Source organism: Carya illinoinensis, chromosome 7 (genome assembly GCF_018687715.1).
Source record: "Carya illinoinensis cultivar Pawnee chromosome 7, C.illinoinensisPawnee_v1, whole genome shotgun sequence".
Taxonomy (NCBI): Eukaryota; Viridiplantae; Streptophyta; class Magnoliopsida; order Fagales; family Juglandaceae; genus Carya; species Carya illinoinensis.
In genome coordinates, this window is record NC_056758.1 from 38,554,929 (window position 1) to 38,577,640 (window position 22,712).

General features: G+C 36.5%; 3 protein-coding genes and 1 non-coding gene across 5 annotated transcripts; 1 reads left to right on the forward strand and 3 right to left on the reverse strand.

Moving 5' to 3' along the window:
* Positions 1-1,682: 1,682 nt before the first annotated feature.
* On the forward strand, positions 1,683-5,319 carry LOC122317269 (MDIS1-interacting receptor like kinase 2-like). Of its 2 annotated transcripts, XM_043134258.1 has the most exons (3): positions 2,043-2,175; positions 2,255-4,692; positions 4,780-5,319. In XM_043134258.1, exons 2-3 carry the CDS (start codon positions 2,511-2,513, stop codon positions 5,106-5,108), a joined length of 2,511 nt encoding a protein of 836 aa, XP_042990192.1. In that variant the 5' UTR covers positions 2,043-2,175; positions 2,255-2,510; the 3' UTR covers positions 5,109-5,319. The 2 variants fall into 2 exon arrangements, with proteins under 2 accessions (XP_042990191.1, XP_042990192.1); XM_043134257.1 differs by having other exon boundaries at positions 1,683-4,692.
* Positions 5,320-5,540: 221 nt separating this feature from the next.
* Positions 5,541-11,142, reverse strand: LOC122317270 (putative pumilio homolog 8, chloroplastic). The gene is made up of 5 exons (XM_043134259.1): positions 9,200-11,142; positions 8,931-9,093; positions 7,440-7,603; positions 6,034-6,289; positions 5,541-5,910 (listed from the first exon to the last, which is right to left on the reverse strand). The coding sequence occupies exons 1-5, from the start codon at positions 10,699-10,701 to the stop codon at positions 5,806-5,808; spliced, it is 2,190 nt and encodes a 729-aa protein (XP_042990193.1). The 5' UTR covers positions 10,702-11,142; the 3' UTR covers positions 5,541-5,805.
* Positions 11,143-12,587: 1,445 nt separating this feature from the next.
* Positions 12,588-16,433, reverse strand: LOC122316773. Its single transcript, XM_043133548.1, has 5 exons — positions 16,021-16,433; positions 15,846-15,919; positions 14,076-14,205; positions 13,686-13,994; positions 12,588-13,117 (listed from the first exon to the last, which is right to left on the reverse strand). Exons 1-5 carry the CDS (start codon positions 16,135-16,137, stop codon positions 12,845-12,847), a joined length of 903 nt encoding a protein of 300 aa, XP_042989482.1. The 5' UTR covers positions 16,138-16,433; the 3' UTR covers positions 12,588-12,844.
* A 4,194-nt stretch (positions 16,434-20,627) lies between these two features.
* Positions 20,628-20,700, reverse strand: TRNAK-CUU. The gene has a single exon. It is a non-coding gene; the product is annotated as a tRNA-Lys (tRNA).
* Between the last annotated feature and the right edge of the window lie 2,012 nt (positions 20,701-22,712).

The window sequence follows — 22,712 nt, forward strand, 5'->3', positions numbered from 1 at the left end:
TGTTTTGTGATAGGATCCTTTTTCACTGTGGAATGTTGGCACCTAGCTATGGCAACGAAAGTTTGGTCACTATTGTGTTTTGGACTCTTTGCAACGAGTTTTGTGGTCTCCCCAATGGGTTTTAGTAATTGGGTATGCTATTGTTGTTGCATTTTTTAAGAAGAAAAGAAAACCATATTTCCTGTAATTATGTATGCTGCACTTTCAAGTCTGATTCCAAATTGGTAGGCGAGCAAAAGTCTCAAAGCCAGAAAACCGCTACGAAGCTAGAAAAAAGTGTTAATCTAGTTTCTCCGTTCTCGTAACACACTGTCTTAAATTCCATGCATGAATAATCTTTTCCTCATTGGACCCAGAAAGGAGAAGATTAGGACACGAGAAATGTCATTGTCAGATAATAAATCCCTGTAAGAAAATGGTTACCAGGACTAGAAAAAAAGTGTTCACCCAGTGTACTGGTCGTAATAAATCCTAACTTAGCATATCATGCCTGAATGATGTTTTAACTATTTCACATTTGACCCAAACTGCATGGAGAAAGTGAAAACGCAAGAAATGGAATCCAGGGAGTCTCGTTTCTAGATGGAATATGATTACGCGCTTTGAACCTCCCAAAGTCCTACAGACAACTATTAACAGTCCAATAACATAAGACAACTATTAATAGTCCAAACAACTATTAATAGTCCAATAGGTCCCAAAGTCTTACAGACAACTATTAACAGTCCAAACCACTATCAATAGTCCAATATGTCTGTTTTGGTTATTAAATATCAAATTATTTCATTTCATTTAATCATTATAATTTTTTTAAATTTTTATACTAAATATAATAAAAAATTATATTAAAATAATATTTTATTCAACTTTCAATAAAACATCTCATCTCATCTCATCTGAACTGTATAACCAAACGAAAATCTCTTAATTGTGTAACCAAATGAAAACCTCTAAGTTGGAGGGGCCTGCCAAAGAAGCGAGTTAACCATTATTCGATTCATGGTTTTTATAGCTTCGTAATGATTCATAGTCAAAATACTCATTCAAATTATTGTCACTCTCTTTGCTTATAGTTAAACTTACAGCATCAGAGTGTAGAAGAAGATCGCAATGGTGAAAGAGTAAAAAGATACTTGTCTAACTAGTTATGCCTAGATCAGAGTCTTAGAGCATTGGTATTGGCTTAGCCAAATGCCTGTCTAGTCAAATCTTGGCTAACTTGAGTAAAATTAGTATGCATTGGAGTAGTCAAAACTTCATGGCTTGAGTTTTGAGTTACAATAATTTTAAAACTTTCTCTAAATTTGGTTAGTCATTATTCATCTCCAAAATAATATTTTACTCTAAAAATATTCCCAAGTGTTTTTGTTAGATAATTAGGTTGAGAAAAAAAAAAGTTTAAAAACAATAATTTTTAGGAAAAATTAAGTTATTAATTAATATATGGAGTGTATTTACAAAATATTAAAAAAAGTAATAAAAATTATTATTAAAATATAGAATATTATATTATTATTTTAACTCTGAGATAGATATTCTATGTGGATTAAGATCTCCATTAATTTTAATTTTAATCAAAATCTCAATTTTTAGCCAAATTTTAGACTCAACCATAGCCATAGCTCTAAACTTAGTTTACATGACCCCTTCAACCTTGTCCAATACTTTCTTTGACCAAAGATGCCGAAAAGGCATTAGAAAAGAATGCATTTTCTTTTCCTTGTCTTGTTGTGATAACGATCGAACAAGACCATGAAAACTCAGAAGTTGAGACTTTCCAAGCTTGATTGCTGTGAAGTTGTCATATGCACGTAGGTGGTTATAAATAAAGCCCTTAACTGCCTGATACTCTACAAACAAACACTATGGGAGCATCAGCCTTAGAGAAAGTATGCACTCTAGTCTCCTTTGTCTTGTTTGTTGGGTTGGTTTCGTCACCAAATGCTGCTTTTGCTTCTGCTTCTTCCGAAGAAGCTGCTGCACTTCTAAAATGGAAAAACAGTCTTCAAAATGATACCCACAATAACCTACCCACTTGGACTTCCATTCCCAATAGTCCACGCAATTCTTCTGCCAATCCAAACCACAGTGCGAGCCCATGCACTTGGTTTGGTATTGCTTGCAACTCTATTGGAAGTGTCATCAGAATAAACCTCCCCAACTCTAGTTTGCAAGGTACGCTTCATGGGTTTTCTTTTTCTTCTTTGCCAAATGTTGCATATGTTGATCTCAGTATGAATAATCTCCTTGGCAGGATTCCATCTCAAATTAGCTCCCTGTCCAAGCTCATTTATCTTGATTTGTCCATCAACCAGTTGTCAGGAAAAATCCCACCAGAAATTGGCCTCCTAACCAATCTACAAGTCCTTCACCTTTCTGAAAATCAGTTAAATGGCTCAATTCCTAAGGAAATAGGTCGCCTAGTGTCTCTAATTGAGCTCCATCTTGCCACAAACAGTTTAGACGGTTTCATTCCTATTTCTTTATGTAACTTGAGCAACCTTGCTTTCATGCATCTCTATGAAAATGAACTTTCCGGTTTCATTCCACAAGAAATTGGAAATCTCTCTAATCTGGTTGAACTCTTCGTTGATACAAACCACCTGACGGGTCCAATTCCTTCAACTCTTGGAAACTTGAAAAGGCTAACCTACTTGTATATGTACGACAATTCCTTTTCTGGTTCTATCCCTCCAGAAGTTGGAGACTTAAAGTCCCTCAAAGAACTTAGTTTTTTTGGAAACCATCTTCACGGTTCAATTCCGGCATCATTAGGTGATCTGGGAAATCTTTCCCTTCTTCATCTTTACGGTAATAACCTTTCTGGTACCATTCCTAAAGAGATGGGAAATTTGAAGAATATCAATGATATGGAATTGAGCGAAAACCAACTCCATGGTTCTATTCCAACTTCATTTGCTAAGTTGAGCAACTTGGAAATTTTATTTCTTCGTGACAATCAACTTTCTGGTCAAATTCCTAAAGGATTTGGAGATACCATGAACTTACTTAACTTGCAGCTGGACACAAACCAGTTTACTGGTTATTTGCCCGAGAACATTTGTCGTGGTGGATCACTTCAAAATATTACTGCAAACAATAACCATTTCACTGGCCGAGTCCCCAGTAGCTTGAAAAATTGCACCAGCTTAATCAGAGTCCGTTTGGACAGTAACCAACTCATTGGAGATATATCCGACGATTTTGGTGTCTATCCAAACTTGCGATTCATAGATCTAAGCAACAATAGATTTTTTGGCAGAATCTCAAGTAATTGGGGACAATGTCAACAATTACAAACCCTGCGAATCAGTGGAAACAACGTAAGTAATACTTTACCACTCACGATTGGAAACTCGACACAGCTACGTGTACTTGATCTTTCTTTGAATCATATAGTTGGAGTGATTCCAAAAGAGATTGGAAGGTTGAGTTCTATAGTGAAATTGATGTTGAATGGGAATCAACTCTCTGGTACCATTCCTTCAGAATTTGGATCATTGACTCGTCTTGAATATATTGACATGTCCACCAACAAACTGAGCAAGTCAATTCCAAATAATTTTGGAAACTTCGTGCACTTGAACTTCTTCAATTTAAGCTACAACAATTTTAGCGGGGCGCTTCCAATTCAACTTTTGAGCTTATCTCAGATCACCACATTAGATATGAGTTTCAACTCTCTAGATGGAGAGATACCATCAGAAATTGACAAAATGCAAAGCTTGGAGACTTTGAATCTCTCCCACAATGATCTTTCTGGTTTCATTCCACCTGCTTTCGAAAAAATGCATGGCTTGTTACAAGTTGACATATCCTACAATGAATTGAAGGGTCCCATTCCTGATTGCAAAGCGTTCCAAATTGCTCCTATAGAAGCATTGCAAGGGAACAAGGAGTTGTGCGGTAACATTACAGGATTGCAACCTTGCAATCCTTCCATGATACACAAACATAGTTCCAAGAAAAACCAAAAATTCATTTTTTTGGTCACTTTCCCTATTCTTGGAGCACTTATGGTTCTCCTTGTTTGCTTTCGAATTTTTTTCATTGTGCGAAGAAGAAACAAAGGTCCACAATCAGAAAAGGTCAACCTGTATAAAGAAGTTGTTTCGGTATCAACTTTCAATGGAAGAACAATGTACCAAGATATCATAAAAGCAACCAACGATTTTGATGGGATATATTGCATTGGGAAGGGAGGATATGGAAGTGTCTATAAAGTAAAGTTGCCTTCTGGTGAGATCGTAGCTGTGAAAAAACTCCACACACTAAGGGATAGTGAGAACGAATTCCAAAAGGAGTTCTTGAATGAGATAAGAGCATTAACAGAAATACGACATCGAAATATCATTAAATTTCATGGTTTCTGTTCAAGTGCACAGTATTCGTTTTTGGTTTATCAATACCTCGAAAGAGGTAATTTGGCTGCAATCTTGGAGAATGAAGATTCTGCCAAAGTACTGGACTGGAGCAAGAGATTAATCATTATTAAAGGAGTGGCTTATGCTTTGTCCTACTTGCACCATGATTGCACACCACCAATTATTCATCGAGACATCTCGAGTAGCAACATTTTGTTGGATTCTCAATATGAAGCTCGTGTTTCGGACTTTGGCTGTGCTAAACTTTTGAAGCTAGACTCTTCTAATTGGACTTCCCTTGCTGGCACATACGGATATATAGCACCCGGTAACGTTATATTGTTGTTATCTTAAATTAAGATTGTTATAATAAGCAACTATCTATGTTGATTTTTTTCTTATATTTTCATGGCAGAGCTTGCTTACACGATGAAGCCAACAGAGAAATGTGATGTATATAGCTTTGGAGTGTTGGCATTAGAAGTCATAAAGGGAAAGCATCTAGGTGATTTCATATCCATACTACAATCTTCTTCAGATAAAGAAAAAATACAGCTGATGGATGTGTTGGACCAGCGCCTTCCATCTCCAACACTTCGGGTGGAGGATGAACTAATGGTAGTTGTAAAGCTTGCAACCGACTGCTTAAATGTCCATCCACAATCTAGGCCAACCATGCATATGATTTCTAAAGTCTTATCAGCACATGCAAGGCATGCATTTCTAGAGCGGCCATCTATGTAGGCAGTGACACAAGGAAAGTCATGGGTCAGAAGCGTTTCGAGTATCGAGACTAATAAGGCTTAAAATTGTGTTGATTTAGGATAATTAATGATTATGTTTTCTTTCTTTTCATCCTAAATATCTATCTGTAATCTCATGATGTGTCTTTGAAGTAAGGTTTCTAAAACCATTAAGGTTCCTCAATATGATCTGAATTAAAGAAACTTAGATATATGATATTTGTTAAAAAGGGCTTTGGAGTAGCTATCACAAAAGGCTCCACATGATAAGATTTCTAATATATTTTTCTAATGTCCGCATTAAGCTTATTTATGTATATATAAATTAGCAGTCATGCCATAAGACTTGAAGTCCCAAAACCAGGAGATTTGATCAAATAAGCTTCTCAAAATCACGAAGAACTATAGCAATAAGAAATCCAGGCATGAGACATAATTAGACAGCTGACCGTTCCTCCGATCATATGAAATATCATACATCATAAATTACTAAGTTTAGGTCAACAACAAGACAACAGAACAACATAGACACATCCTTGTGATGAGCCAGTATAAGCAAAACTTGATTTTTACACTTCTTAGACTCAGGAAGGATAGGTAATATACTAGTGCCCTAGATAGATAAGAGTACTCATTGTTATTCAAAATCTTGGTATTCTTTAGAGAATAACCATAATCTTACCAAAGGCTAATACACATCACTTCTTCAAGAGTTTCCGTGAGAAAATCCTCTTGCAATATGGGCTGGTACTTAAAATTTTGTGAGCCTCCACTTCTTCGACCAGTGAAGCATGAAGAGGGCCCTTGAGTGAACCAAATTAAAGCGTATGTGAGAGAGATAGACAGACAGATTCTCCAGCACTAAACAATCAATAATATGATGGATGTATAAAAGCAATTTTGAGTGGGAATCCTACTTCTCTTACCTTGGTAACTGCTAAAGCACATTGAATGACATAGTTGGCAAAGCGGTCCTGCAATAACTGGTCAAAGTGAGACTCTGAGAGCAGCTCACGGATGATTCTAGGCCTATGTTCTTCAAAATGCGTAAGGCATTTTTCCACCACATGGCTACTAAACTTCTGCTTAGAGAGCTGTACGAAGTTTCCTTTGAACTGAGAAAACAATTTAGCACTTGCAGATGGGATCTTTAGCTCTATAATATACTGAACAACATAATTTCTGCATCTCAGAAAGAACAAATAATTTAGCCTTATTAGTTGAGAGAGAGAGAGAGAGAGAGAGAGAGAGAGAGAGAGAGAGAGGCTTAAGATAACAACAGCTAAACTGGAATGTGGATTCTGAAATCAAATCATATGAATGTCAAAATAGATGGAGAAAACAGATAAGACAGCCAAAGCATATTATAAGTGTTAAGGTTCTTATCAAAAGCATCTTGTGATATGAGCAAGGGCAGAATGAGCTAGTATCTAGTTCTTAAAATACTTTTTAGAAAAGGGTGTCCTAATTGTGATATCTCAACTGAATGTAGCCTCACAAGTAAACCAACCCAGTTGCACATACCCTTACCAAATGTCACATACCTTATGACGATGCTCAAGAGAAAATGTGGAAAGATAAGATCCCATTATATTGGGTGCAAAAGGAGAAGAACGAAGGGCAATAGAAAACATGAGCAACAAAAGGTTCGTATTCCTAAAATATAACATTAGAACTTAATGCTCATATCCTAAAAGCTTACAAAAAAGGAACCCAGTTAGTTGGCATTATGGTTTAATTATTGAATAGAATAGTAGTAGATAAAAAATATGCAAATAATATGTATTTAGCTTGAATATGGTAAGAAGAATGCTATGCGATATATCATTTTTTCTTTAGCGTTGAATACATCTCTATATTAGCATGCGGAGACACCATTTCAAGCTCTAAGGGTGTAGCATATAGGTCATAGTTTAGCCATTTCAGGGATATGCACCCTGTCAGTGCGGCACTCAACTTACATAGCATTGAAGGATCATATGCTGATCAAACGTTCTGTGATTGTGAACAGGTATTAGAAATTTTAACTCATATCGCATCGGTGAAACACTCCATCAATATGGTCTGTAATGCAATAATTTTTTCGCCTAAAAATTACAAGAAAAACATGTGAACAGCTCCATAATTACAGATCCAAGTTTACACTTGCATCTCAAGGTGGAATGAAGAGAATTTTGGTGAGTACAATGTTTTATTTCATCAAAACTGGCAATAAGAATCCACATGCCAAATATGGTCGTATGGATAATCATGTCAAGCTGGGATTTATGGTCGGCAAACAAAGGAAAAAAAAAAAAAACTGATATGCTTGTGAATGTTTGCAAAGGATTACCCGTAGGGGTCTTGAGCAAGGAGAATCCCATTTCTAGAAACTTCACCCGCCAACTTATCTCGATGTTCTGCAACTGAACGTGCAATGCAGCGTTGCAATACACAACATCCATGCCTATGAGTTGCCATGTCGACACAAAACTTTGTAGCAGCAACAAAGATAAACTGCAAAGGAAACAAGAACATGAAAGTTTAAAATCTGTTTTGAGAAACAAAACTGGCAGTCGGATATCAAAAATCACTATCAAGATCTTAGGAAAGCATATAATCTAACAAGGTAAATTTCTTTAATGATCATGAAATAGCATAGAACCACATTATAAGTTGAACTCCATTGTTCAAGTCATCATTGTTAAAGGAGGAATCGCAACAGAGGGAAAAGTCATTATGATGAATCATGCCATGCTCTTTGTTGTGATAATTATCCTTTTCTACTTGCTCAATTGTAGCTGCACTCAAGGGGAAACCAAACAGGCCCTACTTTCGTATAGATTCTCCCATTGAAGGTGCAAAGCTTAAGAATTTAAGAACATGCATATAATAATATGTTGCCTGCATGAAACAGATCAGGGATAGGGATAATCTATAATGTATGAGTTGATTACATAAGTAATTTCACCCCTTTTATGTGATTTGAATAAAAACTACAGTTTCAAAGACCTTGAAATTTTGATAATTTGCTTAATTTTCTTGTTCTTGAAGAAGTATCACCTTAGCCCCTACTATTGACACTCCTGCATTAGAACAAGTATACAAGTGCGCTTACTGGCATCCACCCCAGCACAGAAGAAAAAAAGAAATTACAAGAAGAGAAGGATGGGCATTATTATTACTAAAGCCTTCCAATTCATCATGTTATCAATACAACAAAATCTGATTTCTTTTGGAAATCAAAAAACTGAATTGGCATGCCCACTACACCAAAAAGCATCATCCCAAAGAGTCTGAGAGCACAAACTAAATACTTTTGTAAACCACTAACTGATAACGATTTGATAGGACTCGAAGGTGAAAATCTAATCTTCCATGAACGAATAAAAAGAAAAAGTTCCGGAGTATATGGCCTTCCTCTTATATGCACAACGTGGCATATAGCAGAATGGTGAGGAAGGACACATGTAGCTTGAGCCAAGAAACTGGAATAAAGTCTGTAGAGTTGAGTTGGCATCATTGCATTGAAATCCACAAGATTAAAAGAAGAAGAAAAAAGAAAAATATTAGATCAGAACATGTCATTTTTAAGGATACGTGGCACGAAACTGCAGTCTACAGGAGAACGACCGATATGAAGTGCTATTGATTTAAAAAAAGAAAACAATTTTTCAGGACACTTAGACTTGTACATAGCAATTTTAAAAAAAAAAAAAAATCTCATGAAGAACATCGAAGGTATAACATGAATTAAAAGAGCATTAGGGAAAACATGCATTCAACCTAAAGAGCCAAATCCCGACAGTCAAAATTAAAAGAAAAGTGACAAAAAAATCTATACCTTATTATCATCATTGCTAAAGCATTGCAAGCAACGTTGTATCACATGGTTGCCATTCGGATCCTTAACAAGAGCAAGAAAACCTGGTTCAAGTGCAGAGTTAACCAGCGAAATCTGTTTCTTAGCTCGGACCGTCTCTATCAACTTCTGTACCACACGCGTGCTGATACCACAGTACCAATTTCATTAAAAAAACAACAGAAATTGTATAAAAAAATCGAAATTATACTGGGAAAACAGCAATGATAAATCATCGATGAAGAATTTACCCATGTGGATCTATAGATATTCTGATGAGTTGTCCTGGTTGGTTGGTCGCCATGAGCACGGTCTGCATTCTCTGTTCTTCGTTGCACACGTCCAGCAACTTCTGTACAAGATAATTTCCAAATGGGTCCGTCATAAACTCAACAAGGTGACCGATGATTTCCTTAAATATGATCTGCACGTCTTGACACGTTCCCTTATCAAACAGCCTTTGTAAGAAGCGACATCCATGTTGATCCTTTGCTAAGAAATATATATAACCCTGGATCTCAGCCAAAGAACTAAAGGGTCGTTGCAAGAATAATGGACAATCACTACTCGGACGCGGACCATTTTCACAAATTTTCCCAAAATTATAGTAACTATCCCATTCAGAGTTTTTCCCTCTATGGTTTGTTCCTGCCATCTCGTTGTAGCAATTCTTCTTAAGACTCCTTGAAGCGTTGGGTTTACTGTTGATGGCATAATTCATAGTGTTCCCTTTTATGATGAAACTATCCTCACAAGTAAAAGCCTCGACGTCCCTTGCACCTCTCAGAGATACAGATTGAGGAACCACGTTATTTGGGATTGCTCGAGTCCTTTCGTTGATCATGGAACGACTGCTTAAGGAATCATCCACATTCAAAGCCAGCTTGGGGTGGTGTATCGACCGAGGGGAACTCAGTGGTTCCATAAGACCCCCCACTCCATTAGAATCCGTCTCACACCATGGAGTGCTAATAGAAGCATCATTAAGGTAAGGCCAAACTGTAGTTAGGTTCTGTCTTTGAACGCCTCCATAGTAACAGCCACTTCCAGTTCCACGTTCATTTCTTTTCTCCGGTAAAACATTCATATGGTTTGTGTTAGAATTGGGGCCAGAACACAAAGCATTAAACGGATGATGAGCGAGATAAGACCCCATTGAATCACTCTCTCTATATCCACCCCGCAAACCAAGCAAATTCAACCTCCTATTATCGTTAAAACTGGCCGGAACTCCAAGACGAGAGGATTGAAAACCCTCAAAATCAAAAGCACCATTGCTAAAACCTTCCCCATATTTTTCCGCATTCCATGGGATAGTCGCACCTAAATAAGGATGACCAAACCCAAACCCATCGGAATCCACCTCAAATCCCCTCATATTAGTACCATCCCTCTGTTCATCACTGATATGCATTCTATGAAAAGTCTCAGACAACCCCATGCCATCCCCCGGCTTCCCATTAATGCTCGAGTAACGGGTACTGGGTGTTTGATGCTTAGCCTCCTCAAATGAAATAGGATATGGCGAACCGTCCTCAGAGGAGCAAAACCCATTAGAGAAAGAACTCGAAGAAGACGACCCTGACCGCAGAGAAACTCTGCTAATAGGTGAACCATTCCCAAACTGATGATGGTGGTGACGATTAGAATGATTGAGGTACGGAGCATTTGGATTGGGGATCTCATTCATCAACATTTCAAGCTCTCCGTTCCTCTTCATGTTCTCTGTGACGTTCCTATCTTTCTCGGCCATTGTTTTGGACGTACTAATAAAGGACGGACAAACAAAAGAAACGAGGAAAGTATATGTAAATCCCAGGAAACAAAGAGAACCAAAGGACTCAATATCCCAAAAGCCGCACCAGGGACGGGTTCAGAGACGCTAGAAGTTGATCATATAAAAGGCCGTAAATTGCAATCGACTGCGAATGCGACGACTCGTTCGCGAAATGATGGTTTTATTTATTTGAATCTCATATTCGATTCGATTCGATTCGGTAATGCGATTTTAGTGAAAGAACGAGACACTGGGGGGTTTTTCTGTTTCTGATAGTTTGTTTGGGTGCGGAGTATACGGTTCTGTCACCCTTAACGCTCACACCATTAAAATGAACACACTGAAGTGTGAAGAGGGCGCCGCACTCACTACAATGAAAAATCACAGAGAGAGAGAGAGAGAGAGAGAGAGAGAGAGAGAGAGAGTCAGACCCGGTAAATTTCTAATTTTTTTTAAAATTAATTTATTATATTTAAGCTTCATTTTGATTGGTTGGTTCTGTTATATGATTATCCTTCAGATCCTGGTAACTTCCATGCCTTTACTTCAGGGATTCTCAAATCTTCATATTTTAAATATTCTGTTACAATTTAAATATCTTAAAAAAAAAATGGAATATTATTTCATTTACTAATTGGATGATAATTCAATACTAATCTTAATGTAGATTTCGTTATATATTTTCTTCCTAATCTCTATTAATATTTGATTTTTATGACTCTCCTCCGGTCATTGATAATTATGCACTCAAAACACTATCTAATTGGTTACCTTTGAGAGACAATTTATTTTTCTATGGCATCTCAACAAACTCCATTCAAATTGATATACAAAGAATAAGATTTTTCATCTGAGACTTCAAACATATTCACAAACATCTTAATCTACTAACAAAATGTCGAATCCTCTTTTGGAATAATCATCATCGTCACCTGTCCTAATCTCGTAAATCAGTCCAAATTTATTTAGTAATTTTTCATTTCATGACTTGGGAACAAGATAGATCCAAAGGATGAATGCCACGTGTCTCATGATCGGAGATATACAACACATGGCAGAAATCCAATGGGTCCAACCAAGCCGAGTTTCATCAACCATGGGTTTAAAATTCAGTAACATTTTAACACAATTCTAAATAATAAACGAGTTTACATGTTGATAACGGTTTAGCAGCAATAGGAGAATGAGATGGCTTCCGTAGGATAATGGGAAGGACGCAATACCCAATTTTGGGTCCAAAAAGGAGCCGCCTTTGGTTTGTAGTGTATCCATTTGGGAGAGGAGATAAGATGCCATTTTGGTTCTCCTTCTCATTGCTGATGATACCCAACATCCACATTGGTTTTCAAATGAGAAATGCAATTCCTTGTGTTAATTCCCCTCTCATTCAACTACATTGATAAGAGTATCAAAGAAAGAAACCTGTTCTTTCGGTCTGCCAGCTCAAATCCCTCTTTTGTTATTATCATTAATTTCTTTTTCTTTTTTTCTTTTTTTCCTGTTACGTTTTTGATTGGGACAAATAGATGGTACAAGATACCCACCACACTCCCCCACTCCCAGCCGTCGGCTTCGACAGTTTCAACAGCTCAGCCTTTAAGAGCGCACCTACTACAAGCGCCAGTCCGACACCTGTACTTTCACCGTTCCGCAATGACCCAGGTTTTCTCCTCTCTCCCCCCTGCAAATGCTGCACAAATCTCTCTCACTTCCCCACTTTCTCAGAAACAAACTGGACTGGGTGTACGGACCAAAACGCAAAGTTTAAAAAAAGGAGGAATAAAATTAAATAAAATAAATAATCCCGGATAGACGGCGTTCAAGCATCACATTCAAGAAATAAAAGAGGTAAATGACTGAGATTTTTATCCCGGTAACAACAGCCCAAGCACTTTCACTTAAGACAGGCAGCAAAATGCACGAGAGAGATTATGAACATACAAACCCCCAATTAATTAGTACATAGTCCATAGTTCTGGTCGACTTTTGCTAAAAACCTATGACCATTCCCAAGACCCCAGAATGAAATGTCAAATAATATATAATAACACATCCCCACTAGGACTAGGACAAAACCAAACACCCAAGCAATAAAACAAGCAATGTTAGACCTAACAAGTTAAACCAACGCAATGCTGCTCTCGCCGCCAGGGGGCTTGCGTACACCACCTAGATAGTCTCTAGATTCTACCTTCCCGTCAGCAAAGATGTCGTTGCCACTTATCTCTCGCAATTTTGCTGTACTCAGTGGTTTCTCGGAGGATGATGGAAGTACATCGCCTTTGAATATGTCATTTCCCGACAGCTCGGCAAATTTCTGGTTATATATTTTCTTGGCTGTCTTGACCAGAGGCTCCTCATTGGACATAATACTGCTCTGACCTCCAGGAGGCTATGAATAAACCCGAATTAGGAACAGTTAGATACTTGGATTATGTAGACAATAAAGAACAGAACAAAAGACAAGTATATATACAAAGAGCAGCAGCTTGAGGGTGAGAAAGAACGAAGGAAAAGAAAATTGTATATGGCAAGCCTGTGATGTACAATATCTATTTGGGCAACGCATATATTAAAAAGTTTTGATCCTATGACCTCGTGATATGCTGTCTTAACCATCAGAAAAATACTACACTACATAGACAATTTTGAAAAACCTATTTATTAACTTCCTAATGCATCAAACTTGAAACCTGCTATACTGTCAACCGCGGAGAAAAGGCTTTAAAACTTATTCCAATCTTAATTGTACAGTTTCTACAAGCCAATATATGAGTATATCCATGAAATATACCTATATTTTTGTATTTTTTTAATGCCAGAGAACCTCGCCCAGACAAGACCCTTCGGACCCACCCATAAAATATACCTATAAATTAGACAATATACCGCGCGCTCACACAGAGAGAGAGAGAGAGAGAGAGATCAGAAAACTTGTGCATCCAACGAAGTTCACTCACATTAGAAACTTTGACCGATGTGCTGACATTATGAGAAGCAGGTTCCCCTATTTCTATGCTTCCTTTCAAGTCCAATATGCGAGCCGTTACCGGTCGAGGTAAAATTTCAGGAGGGGGTGCAAAGATGTCATGTCCAGAAAGCTCCTTGCACTTCGCATCAGAAAGCTGCTTCTTCAACTTCGCATCCTCACTATCCAGGGTCCCACTTAGCTCGCGCTGCTTTGCAACCTCAGGCAGAGTTGTAGGTTTTTTTGGAGAAACACTCTCTTCATCACCAAATGAGATATGGCTAATTCCTGCGACCGCTTGCTGGAAAGTCCAACCAATAGTTAACATGGATACAGAGATCCTTATTTCCACAGAATTTTTCAAAAAGATATTAAAATATACCTGGTACATGCGTATTCCCGTTTTGTTAGATGGAGTAGGTTTGGCGCTCTCAGATTCTTCCTCATCCTTTTCTCCATTAAATATGCCACTACCGGTCATCTCCTTCATTTTATACCCTGAACAAGGCTTCCTGAAAATTGCAAGGTAAACTATTTCAGAAAACCTTGGATAAATAGCATAGACACCAAGAAGGTGCATAATAATCATATTGGACACTAGAGGTTTCCTTTTAGTGCATCATTTGATAGAAGGCTTCATTACATATCATCTTCCATTTGCATCAAACATTGTGGCATCAGTAAAGAAACATTAGTACAGCACAACACGGCAAAAAGCAGTGGCAAAAATGAACTGGCACCAAAAATATGTTATGAGTATTCTGCCTCATTCTTTTGCCGTTCCTTAAAATCTTACTTCTCTTTTACAAACATTGCAGTAATAATATGTTAAAGGGAATGGTGCCATTTAATTTTGCTCATCAGTTGTTCCATTGGCATGTTTCCGTGGCCAGAGACGATGACTCCGATTTATTCTGATGGTGCAAACACAATAAGATGCCTTCAAATATTAATACTATTCAAATTAATGGAACGTTGAAACATGTCATAAAAGTCATTTGTGTTTTGACGATAGTACTGCCATAATTAAGCAAAATTGCATGGTACGAAACAATGGCATGCATCAGGTGCTAAAGCTGTCTAGGGCATGAGGGATCAAAATTTCTAGCGACGAGTTTGCTGCAACCGCCCCCCACCTTTCCCCAAAGAAAATAAAATGAAGAAAAAATCCTTGGACTACACATGTTTTGTAAAGCAATGAGAATTCATTTCTTTTTTCGTATACAAGTAAAGCATTGAAAACTAAAAGACAGTAGATGAATTAACTCATAAATCCAGATATGGACTTTGCTTGGTAACATATTTAAAAACTAGTATGTGTGTGTGTAACACATCATTTAGCCATGGATAAGGATTTTGATAAAAATTTTAAAATTGCCGCCCGTACAGAACCCATGCATCCGTCTCAAACTAACAAGAATGAGCAGCAATACCGAAGATTAGACCAAGATCACTCTCAATGGGAGGGAACAAAATGCGACCCAAGGGATAGATGGATTGCAAAGAGCAATCAGGCCCAACTATATTCATGGAAGGAATTCAGAATAATGTGGTCACGATTAAGACGTAAAAGCCAACCTTAGATCCGAACATTTGGGGTCCGAAAGATTATGTGTTTTAATTCGATACATGAAAAATGTTGGGATACCTCCGAGATTTGAAATCATACGCAGCAATCTTCGGAGAGATAAAATATATATATATATATTAAAATTAGTTCGTTGAAATTCACCCAGTGACTACGTAGATCAATCACAAATCATCGAATTGACCGGCCTCCACGAATTAACTGAAGCTACGAAAAAAAGAAAAAGTTTGTCTAAGAAAACCAAAACGAAAGCACCTTAAGCGGAAAACACACAGTCAACCGTGAGTAAAAACTCTGAAACTGAGAACTGTAAGTAAAAGAGATAGAGAAAGGCATGCAAACATAATGAAAAACGTAAAAAACGCCGATGAAAAGCCGATGAAAAGCAGAGCTAAAACTAAAATCTAAATTTTGTTTTTTTTAAATCCGCTCTCTTATAATTTCACTCCATTGTGGTCCAAAAAAAAAAATATTCCAAAAAATGGGAAACGAAACCTGAACATAAAGCAGAAATGCAAGCACGACTTGCAAATTAGGAGAAGAATAAACAGAAGCAGATCTCACCGTTTGTTTAAGCTCTCGACCTCCTCATCCGTCACCTGACCTCCAAACACCACCTTACTGATCCCATCCGAAGGCTAAGACCATTTTCCCCAAAAACAAATAAACTCAGCTTCTAAAATCAGCAACCTAAGATTCCCGGAACGGAAGAAAAGAAAGGAAACATGAGAATCGTTACCTGGTGAGAGCGCACGGCGGAGCCAACAACCGGTGAATCGGTGGGAGGGTTCTCGGACCAAGTGAGCAGATCTGCGGTGGATGTGTGTGGCTTCCTCACCGGAGTGCTCCTCTCCATTCTTGGCTTCTTATCCCCTTCGTTCTTCTGCTTTCACCAACAGCAACAACCACTTGCCCGAATTAGAAAGTAATGCAAACCCAACAGTCACAAACAGAGAGAGAGAGAGATGGAAATAGGAGCAGGGAAGGTGGGGAGATTTGTCTTTCACTCTTTCTCCTCGTCCCCAAGACCCTCTAAAAAAAGCACTGTGCTCTCTCTCGCTCTCAGTTCAGGCAGAGAGATGGGGTCGCTGTGAAATGACGAAGTACCCCCGATCTGGAACTTTCTCTACTTTGTTTTCCTTTTCCTTTTTTTTTTTTTTTTTCTCCTTTTGCTTTGCTTTTACACCCTCTTTGCTTGCTTCCGTTTCTTCACGGTCTTTCTAATGTAGTGGATTAGAAGGCAGTTTTTTAAATTTATAGGACTATGAGTACCATCCACTCTTTCTTCTTCTTCCCCATAAATTAAATGAAATTACAAAAAAGGAAACGGAGGGTAGTATATTCAATTTTTATATAGAGAAATGATTTGTGCAGTTGGTAAATACAAATGGCATGCAGTCGTTTTAAAAAAATAAATTAATATAAAACTTATATAAAAAAAAAATTTATAATTTTTTTAGTCATTCCGTACAACTATAAAAAAAAATTATTTTTATAATTTTTTTATTCATTCTGTACAGTCGTTTATTTTCTGTTTGTATTTACCGACTATATGTCACAGAGCCTTTTTATATAACCGTCGTTTCTCTCTCTGAATTTGAATTTCGAACCGCGTCTCTAATATTTTGCAGCCAGCAGCATGTGCACCGAATGTGCCTCCACGTGCCCGTCATTTAAAGGCTGTTTTCCTTATAACTATGATGTCCCCATTCACACGAGAATAATTCAAATTTTAGTTGAAGCGAAATGACCCTCAAGCCCTCGAGAAATAAAGAAGAAAGTCGTCCTCGTGTACGCCACTCATCTATGTTAATAAGATGTGATCATGGTTTTATCTTCTCGTTATGGTAGGAATAATGATGGAATCTTTTTTTCATTTTTAAACAAATAAAATAAAATTTGAATCTCAATTTATCCAACATGGAAGTGTGACTCGAAGTTGTCAAAAACCATGTTGCATAATTGCATTGCATTTGCATCCTGACGTGACTATTACATTTTCAAGCTGAAAGTCGAAGGAATTGCTGCGCTCTTTGCCACGGCTTCTGAAACAAAGCAAATCGTCTTCAGCAGTACTCCATTCTCCAACCCACCATGTGAGCTCTGAGTCTGATGAGACTTCATTCGGTGGGGCATGTCAACCAAAGCTTCACGTGTTGCGCATGGGTATCGGTCATTCATCATATTTCTGCTCCTTTTATGCTTTGTTCACGTTTTATTTACGCTTATATATGCTTCGACTCCTCATTCTCCGCTTCCAGAAATATTCTTGCCGGAAAAAAGTCGGACATGCTACAAAATCAGCACATAAAAAATTATATACCATGATCATGTATCTAATATGTTAACTTCTCTATTAATTTTTTTAATTTTGTTCATTCGCTTTTTAATATAATGTAAAGAACAAATTTTAAGTCAATTAATTTTAAAAAAATAATAATTACAGTCGTGAAAGTATTGTGTAATAATTTAAAAAAATAAATAAATCTTGATTTTAATATGAGTATGATAGTTACAGTCGTGAAAGTATGAAGCATCGATCTTGATTTATAGTTGTGAAGTAGTTAATTTTTTTATTTTATTTATGATCTTAAATTTTTAATTTGGGTACTCGACTTTAAAAATAAAAAATAATAATTATAATAATAAAAAACCAACTTCGAGAGGGTTATGATTGTCATTTTGTTAACCTTATTTCCGTTCTGTAACATAATGCATGTAATGCGAGTGAGTGAGTATTACTTTTTGACGATTTGTTGTTGAAGGTATCCGTTAGAGAGATTGATAATTCCCTTGTGGAATTCTCGAGCGATTTTTTTTTTTTTTAAATATAAGTAAACATCATACTCATATTAAAATAAATAAATAATTTTTTAATAACAGACTGTATTTTTTAAAAAAAAGTTACACGCACACTTTATAATTATATATCGAATTATTCTTTTACGTATAAATTGAAGGTAATTTTGATATTCACATTTTTAAAAATAATAATAACTTATCTTTTTTTCATCATCAGCATATTAAGGACCCCATATCCGGTCCAGATATATTAGTGGGTTTTAAGTATGTAACAACAAAAATGGACCGACCTAAATGTAAAAAGTTACTGATACGTGACACTCTGTAATGCAACCTAACTTGAAACATACCCAACGAGGTTGCGAGAAGCTGTGACGTCAGTCTTTACTAGGTTTATATGATTTCTATATGTCATCTTCCCAATTAAATAATGCTAGTGTTACCATGCGACTATGGCTACCGTCATGGTCATTAGTTGCTAAGTCACGTACACTGACACTAAAGTATCACAGCTCTCTTTATTTATTTTACTTTTCTAATCAAAGTGTTCTTATATTTTATAAAGAAAAATTATATTTAAAATTTTAATGTTTGCAGGTTTTGAGTACGCTTTTAAAAAAATAAATAAATTCGACACTAACATAAAAAATTATTTTTTTACAAAACGGCCACCATCTTTTGCTCCTGTTTCTCTTTATTTTTCTTTATCTCATTTCTTCTATCTTAATAAGTTTGAATCATACCAAATTAATAAACTAAAAACAAAGATTTTGCTTGGTAACATCTTAGGCACAACACGAGCCTAATGTGATTGACATGGTAAATAGTTGAACCAATTTTTTTTAATAATTACATTCTTAAAATTAGTCAGGATGTTATTTTTGACACTCATTATCAATAAAAAGAAAATTATAATCGACATGATATTACAATGATGTTAAGCGGGTATTACACTTTATGTTATATTCAAAATCTAACGAATCACCCGATTCAACAAATATTTTTAATAATAAAACACTTTAAACTTTATAATTAATGAGTGATGCTATAATACAAATAACTTGTAATTATTTTAGATCCAATACTTGTTAAAATAATTGCTGCTAAACTACAACCATGTTAGATATTCTTACTAGTGATGGTCCCAAGAATGATTAGGGTCCTTTTATAAATCTATTTAATAACTTTTTATCATTCGAACATGTATATAATATGTAAATCCTAAAGCACTCGATGTTATGATCACATGATTTTGCACATAGCATTATATAGTACAGATTCCACTTATAGTATGTATCTATTTTGAATCATGACAAATTATTCAAATAAATAATAGATAATGCTATATATAGTCTTAGAGTATACAAAAAGTGAAGTTTATCATTAAAAATAAATATATATTTTTTTTTATGTGAGTCATTGATTAGAATATAAAAATTCAAGAGAATGAGAAGTGAAGACAAATAAGATCGAAGAGGTAGAAGACTACGTAGTTAATACCTCTGGGGCACTCATACCATATAGAAAAGCTAACCTACTTGTTATTTGATATTGTATTCATCTTAAATAGAGATTATAGGAGTGATTAACAACTATATACAACTAACATTATGGTTGTCTATTATGCTATACATGGAAAGTACCAGATATATAGAAAATAAAATGAGAGTAAATTATGGGAGAAAATCATAGGAGAGAGGATCACGGTAGAATGTTGGATAGCTTATCTCTTAATTATCTAATTTTTTTAAAAGAGATTTCATAAAACTTGCTTAGTCTAAGACTATATATATAATTTCTCATCAATAATTATAGAACATCTATATGATGTTTTGAGAACAATCAATTATCAAGGAAAGATGTTGAGCAATTTTCGACATTAAATGGTGGGGACCTCAACAAAACACTCTTATCCGAACTTAAAATACAAAACAAAGTTATGGAATCAATTAATTGATCCCATTTTTTGCAGATTATATCGCCCATTATTACTCCCACCAATTTAATTCAATGCCAATTAATAAGATGCATAACTTGATGCCACGTGGTGTTTAATTTCCCATACAATCATGTTACTTAAACATCTCCATCGCAAAAGGATATAACAGGAAATTTGAAGTGCTAATGTTAAGATTAACAGATGGTCATTGTCAAGGAGTTGTTCCTCATCCATTTTCAAGCGAAACTATGAACATCAACGTTGTTAATAGTCGAAGGCAAGAAAATATTTACAGGCCGATGAGAATAGTTTAATAACTAAACATCAATTAATGTAATTAACCAACTAATGATTAATTTAATTGACGGGGGGTGACTTGAATTAATGCTGATACTGGGGCCAAGGGAATTATGTCGGCAGGAGGATGATGACGACACAGTACCAACAACCTTGACCAAATCCTAGTACTTGTTTTTTTTTTTTTACTGGTATTTTGGATGACGAGTGAACCGTCATTGCGCCATTTGGCCCAATATCAAACTCTGGTCATCAATGCCTCATCAAATGCGCGCACGCAGAAGAAGCAAAAATAAAACAACCGAAAGCGCCCACCGTGGGGCTCGAACCCACGACCACAAGGTTAAGAGCCTTGCGCTCTACCGACTGAGCTAGACGGGCATCCGACACAAAGCAAGAATGTTTTATTAAATAGTTTGTTTATTTTTGTTTTGAGGCTTACTTCGACCTTTTGATGGACCATACTCGCCAAACTCTTGGCCCGTTGGGTGCTATATTTTTCACAGTACTATGGACATATTTACATTATCATGAAAGTTTTCCATTAATCCTGATTCCTGAATGCTTTTATAGTTGTTGGGTCGCTTGTGTACGTACCTTCTCTAGGGTCAGGGTCGAATGGTAGCTTATAATTAATAAAAAATTATTAAATACTTTTAAAGTACAGGTGATACGTGTGTTTTTTCTTATCACGACATGTTATGTAAGCATTAATTTTATTTAACATGGCATATTGTGATAGGACGTTAACCCATGGATTCGTAATTTTTGAATATCCAATAATCACTCGTAACTAATTCTTGAAAGGTAGCTCGAATTAACACAACTATAGGAGCTAACGTGTTCACCATTAATGCCTGTTGTAAGTGCATGTGGGCTCTACACTGAGAAACAGAAAATGTAGTGCACATGATACAATAAAGAAATACCAAATGCAAAACATATATTATCATCTAAGAACCAAATGCTAATGTGGAAAGATAGTCCTCCCATCTCTCCGGTTACTTTTGTCCTTGTTTTAGGTTCGTTAAGCACTAATAATAAGGCTTGAGGTGGTTATTTTAATAGTGGCTTAAGGGCTTTTTTAGTGTATGTCTCACGCAATGGTTCTAATAACCACCTATGCTTTGGGGTGGTGTTTCTGTGTTGGTGTTTGTTTGGCCTCCGAAACTGGGTATCGGCATGAACTCATGAGCTCTGTTCTCATCTTGAAAAACAGAGGGTTGTTCACGTCTAGAATGGTTGAGATATGCGGCATGAGCAGATTGACCTAGCCAAACCGTAGCTTGCTACTAGCCATTCCGAAGCATGCTACCAGTCAATCCGAGGTCACTTGCAAGTGGATCCGAAGTTGCTTGCGAGTGGAGTGAACTCCAATCGAAGCATGCTATGCATGTACGCCGGACTGGGATAAGGCTGGGCAAGAGACAACGGCATGAGGACGAGGGCCAGGGCGAAACTTCAGTGAACTTTGTGAGAAGGGGGCCTGTACTCGTGTGTTGGTGCAGGGGACTCGGCGGGAGAAGATGCAGAGGAAGAAAAGAGAAAAATGCGTGTCAGCAACATAAGGAAGTTTTGGAAACCCTAAAGGGTTAGACCCCCACAAGCACACAAGCTGGGCCATTTGGCTCAAGATGGGCCCAATTGGTTTTATAGCTCATAGCCAGTTTTTATTTTTGTGTGTGTGTGTCTTTTTTTTTTTTTTTTTTTTTTTTTTTTTTTTTTTTTATGAATTTGCAATTGTTGGTTTGATTTAGTTTTTATAAATAAAAAAGAAATGGGTTAGTGTCCCACTCCTCTTTTGGAGGAAAGTGGGTGTTAGTCATACTCTTCATTTGGAGGAAGATAGGTGTTTGTACTCTTCCTCTTTGGGAGGAGAGAGTGTGGTTGTAATCCTTCTCTTTGAGAGGATAGAGCGTCGGTGTACCTCTTTTCTTTGGAAGAAAAGTCGTTTTAGCTTTACTTTAACAGAGTGCTTTCAGTCAGGAAAGAAGGTATATAATTTTAGACAATATCCGTCACAAAGAAATTTGTTAGGGGAGTCTCTAATAGATGTGTAGTTTGGCTGATTATCTAGATTTTTCTATATTGATTAGTTACAGATGTAACTTCAGTTCCAGTGAATGAAATTAAGTCACTTTCAAAAATAAAAAAGAACCAAATGCTAATGTATGGTAACCCGCTGTCTCCTCTGTATTTATTCAAACGTCGACAATAATTATGAACACATAATATGATAATAATATGCGGTCTTATTCGTATAATTGATAGATTAATATTTAATTAAAAAATAAATATTTTCAACATTTTAGCCCATTAGTGCATCTTGTCGCCTTGGAAAAACTTGTTAATTTAGAGCATCTAATTTAACATTTTTTCTTTAGAATTTTGAG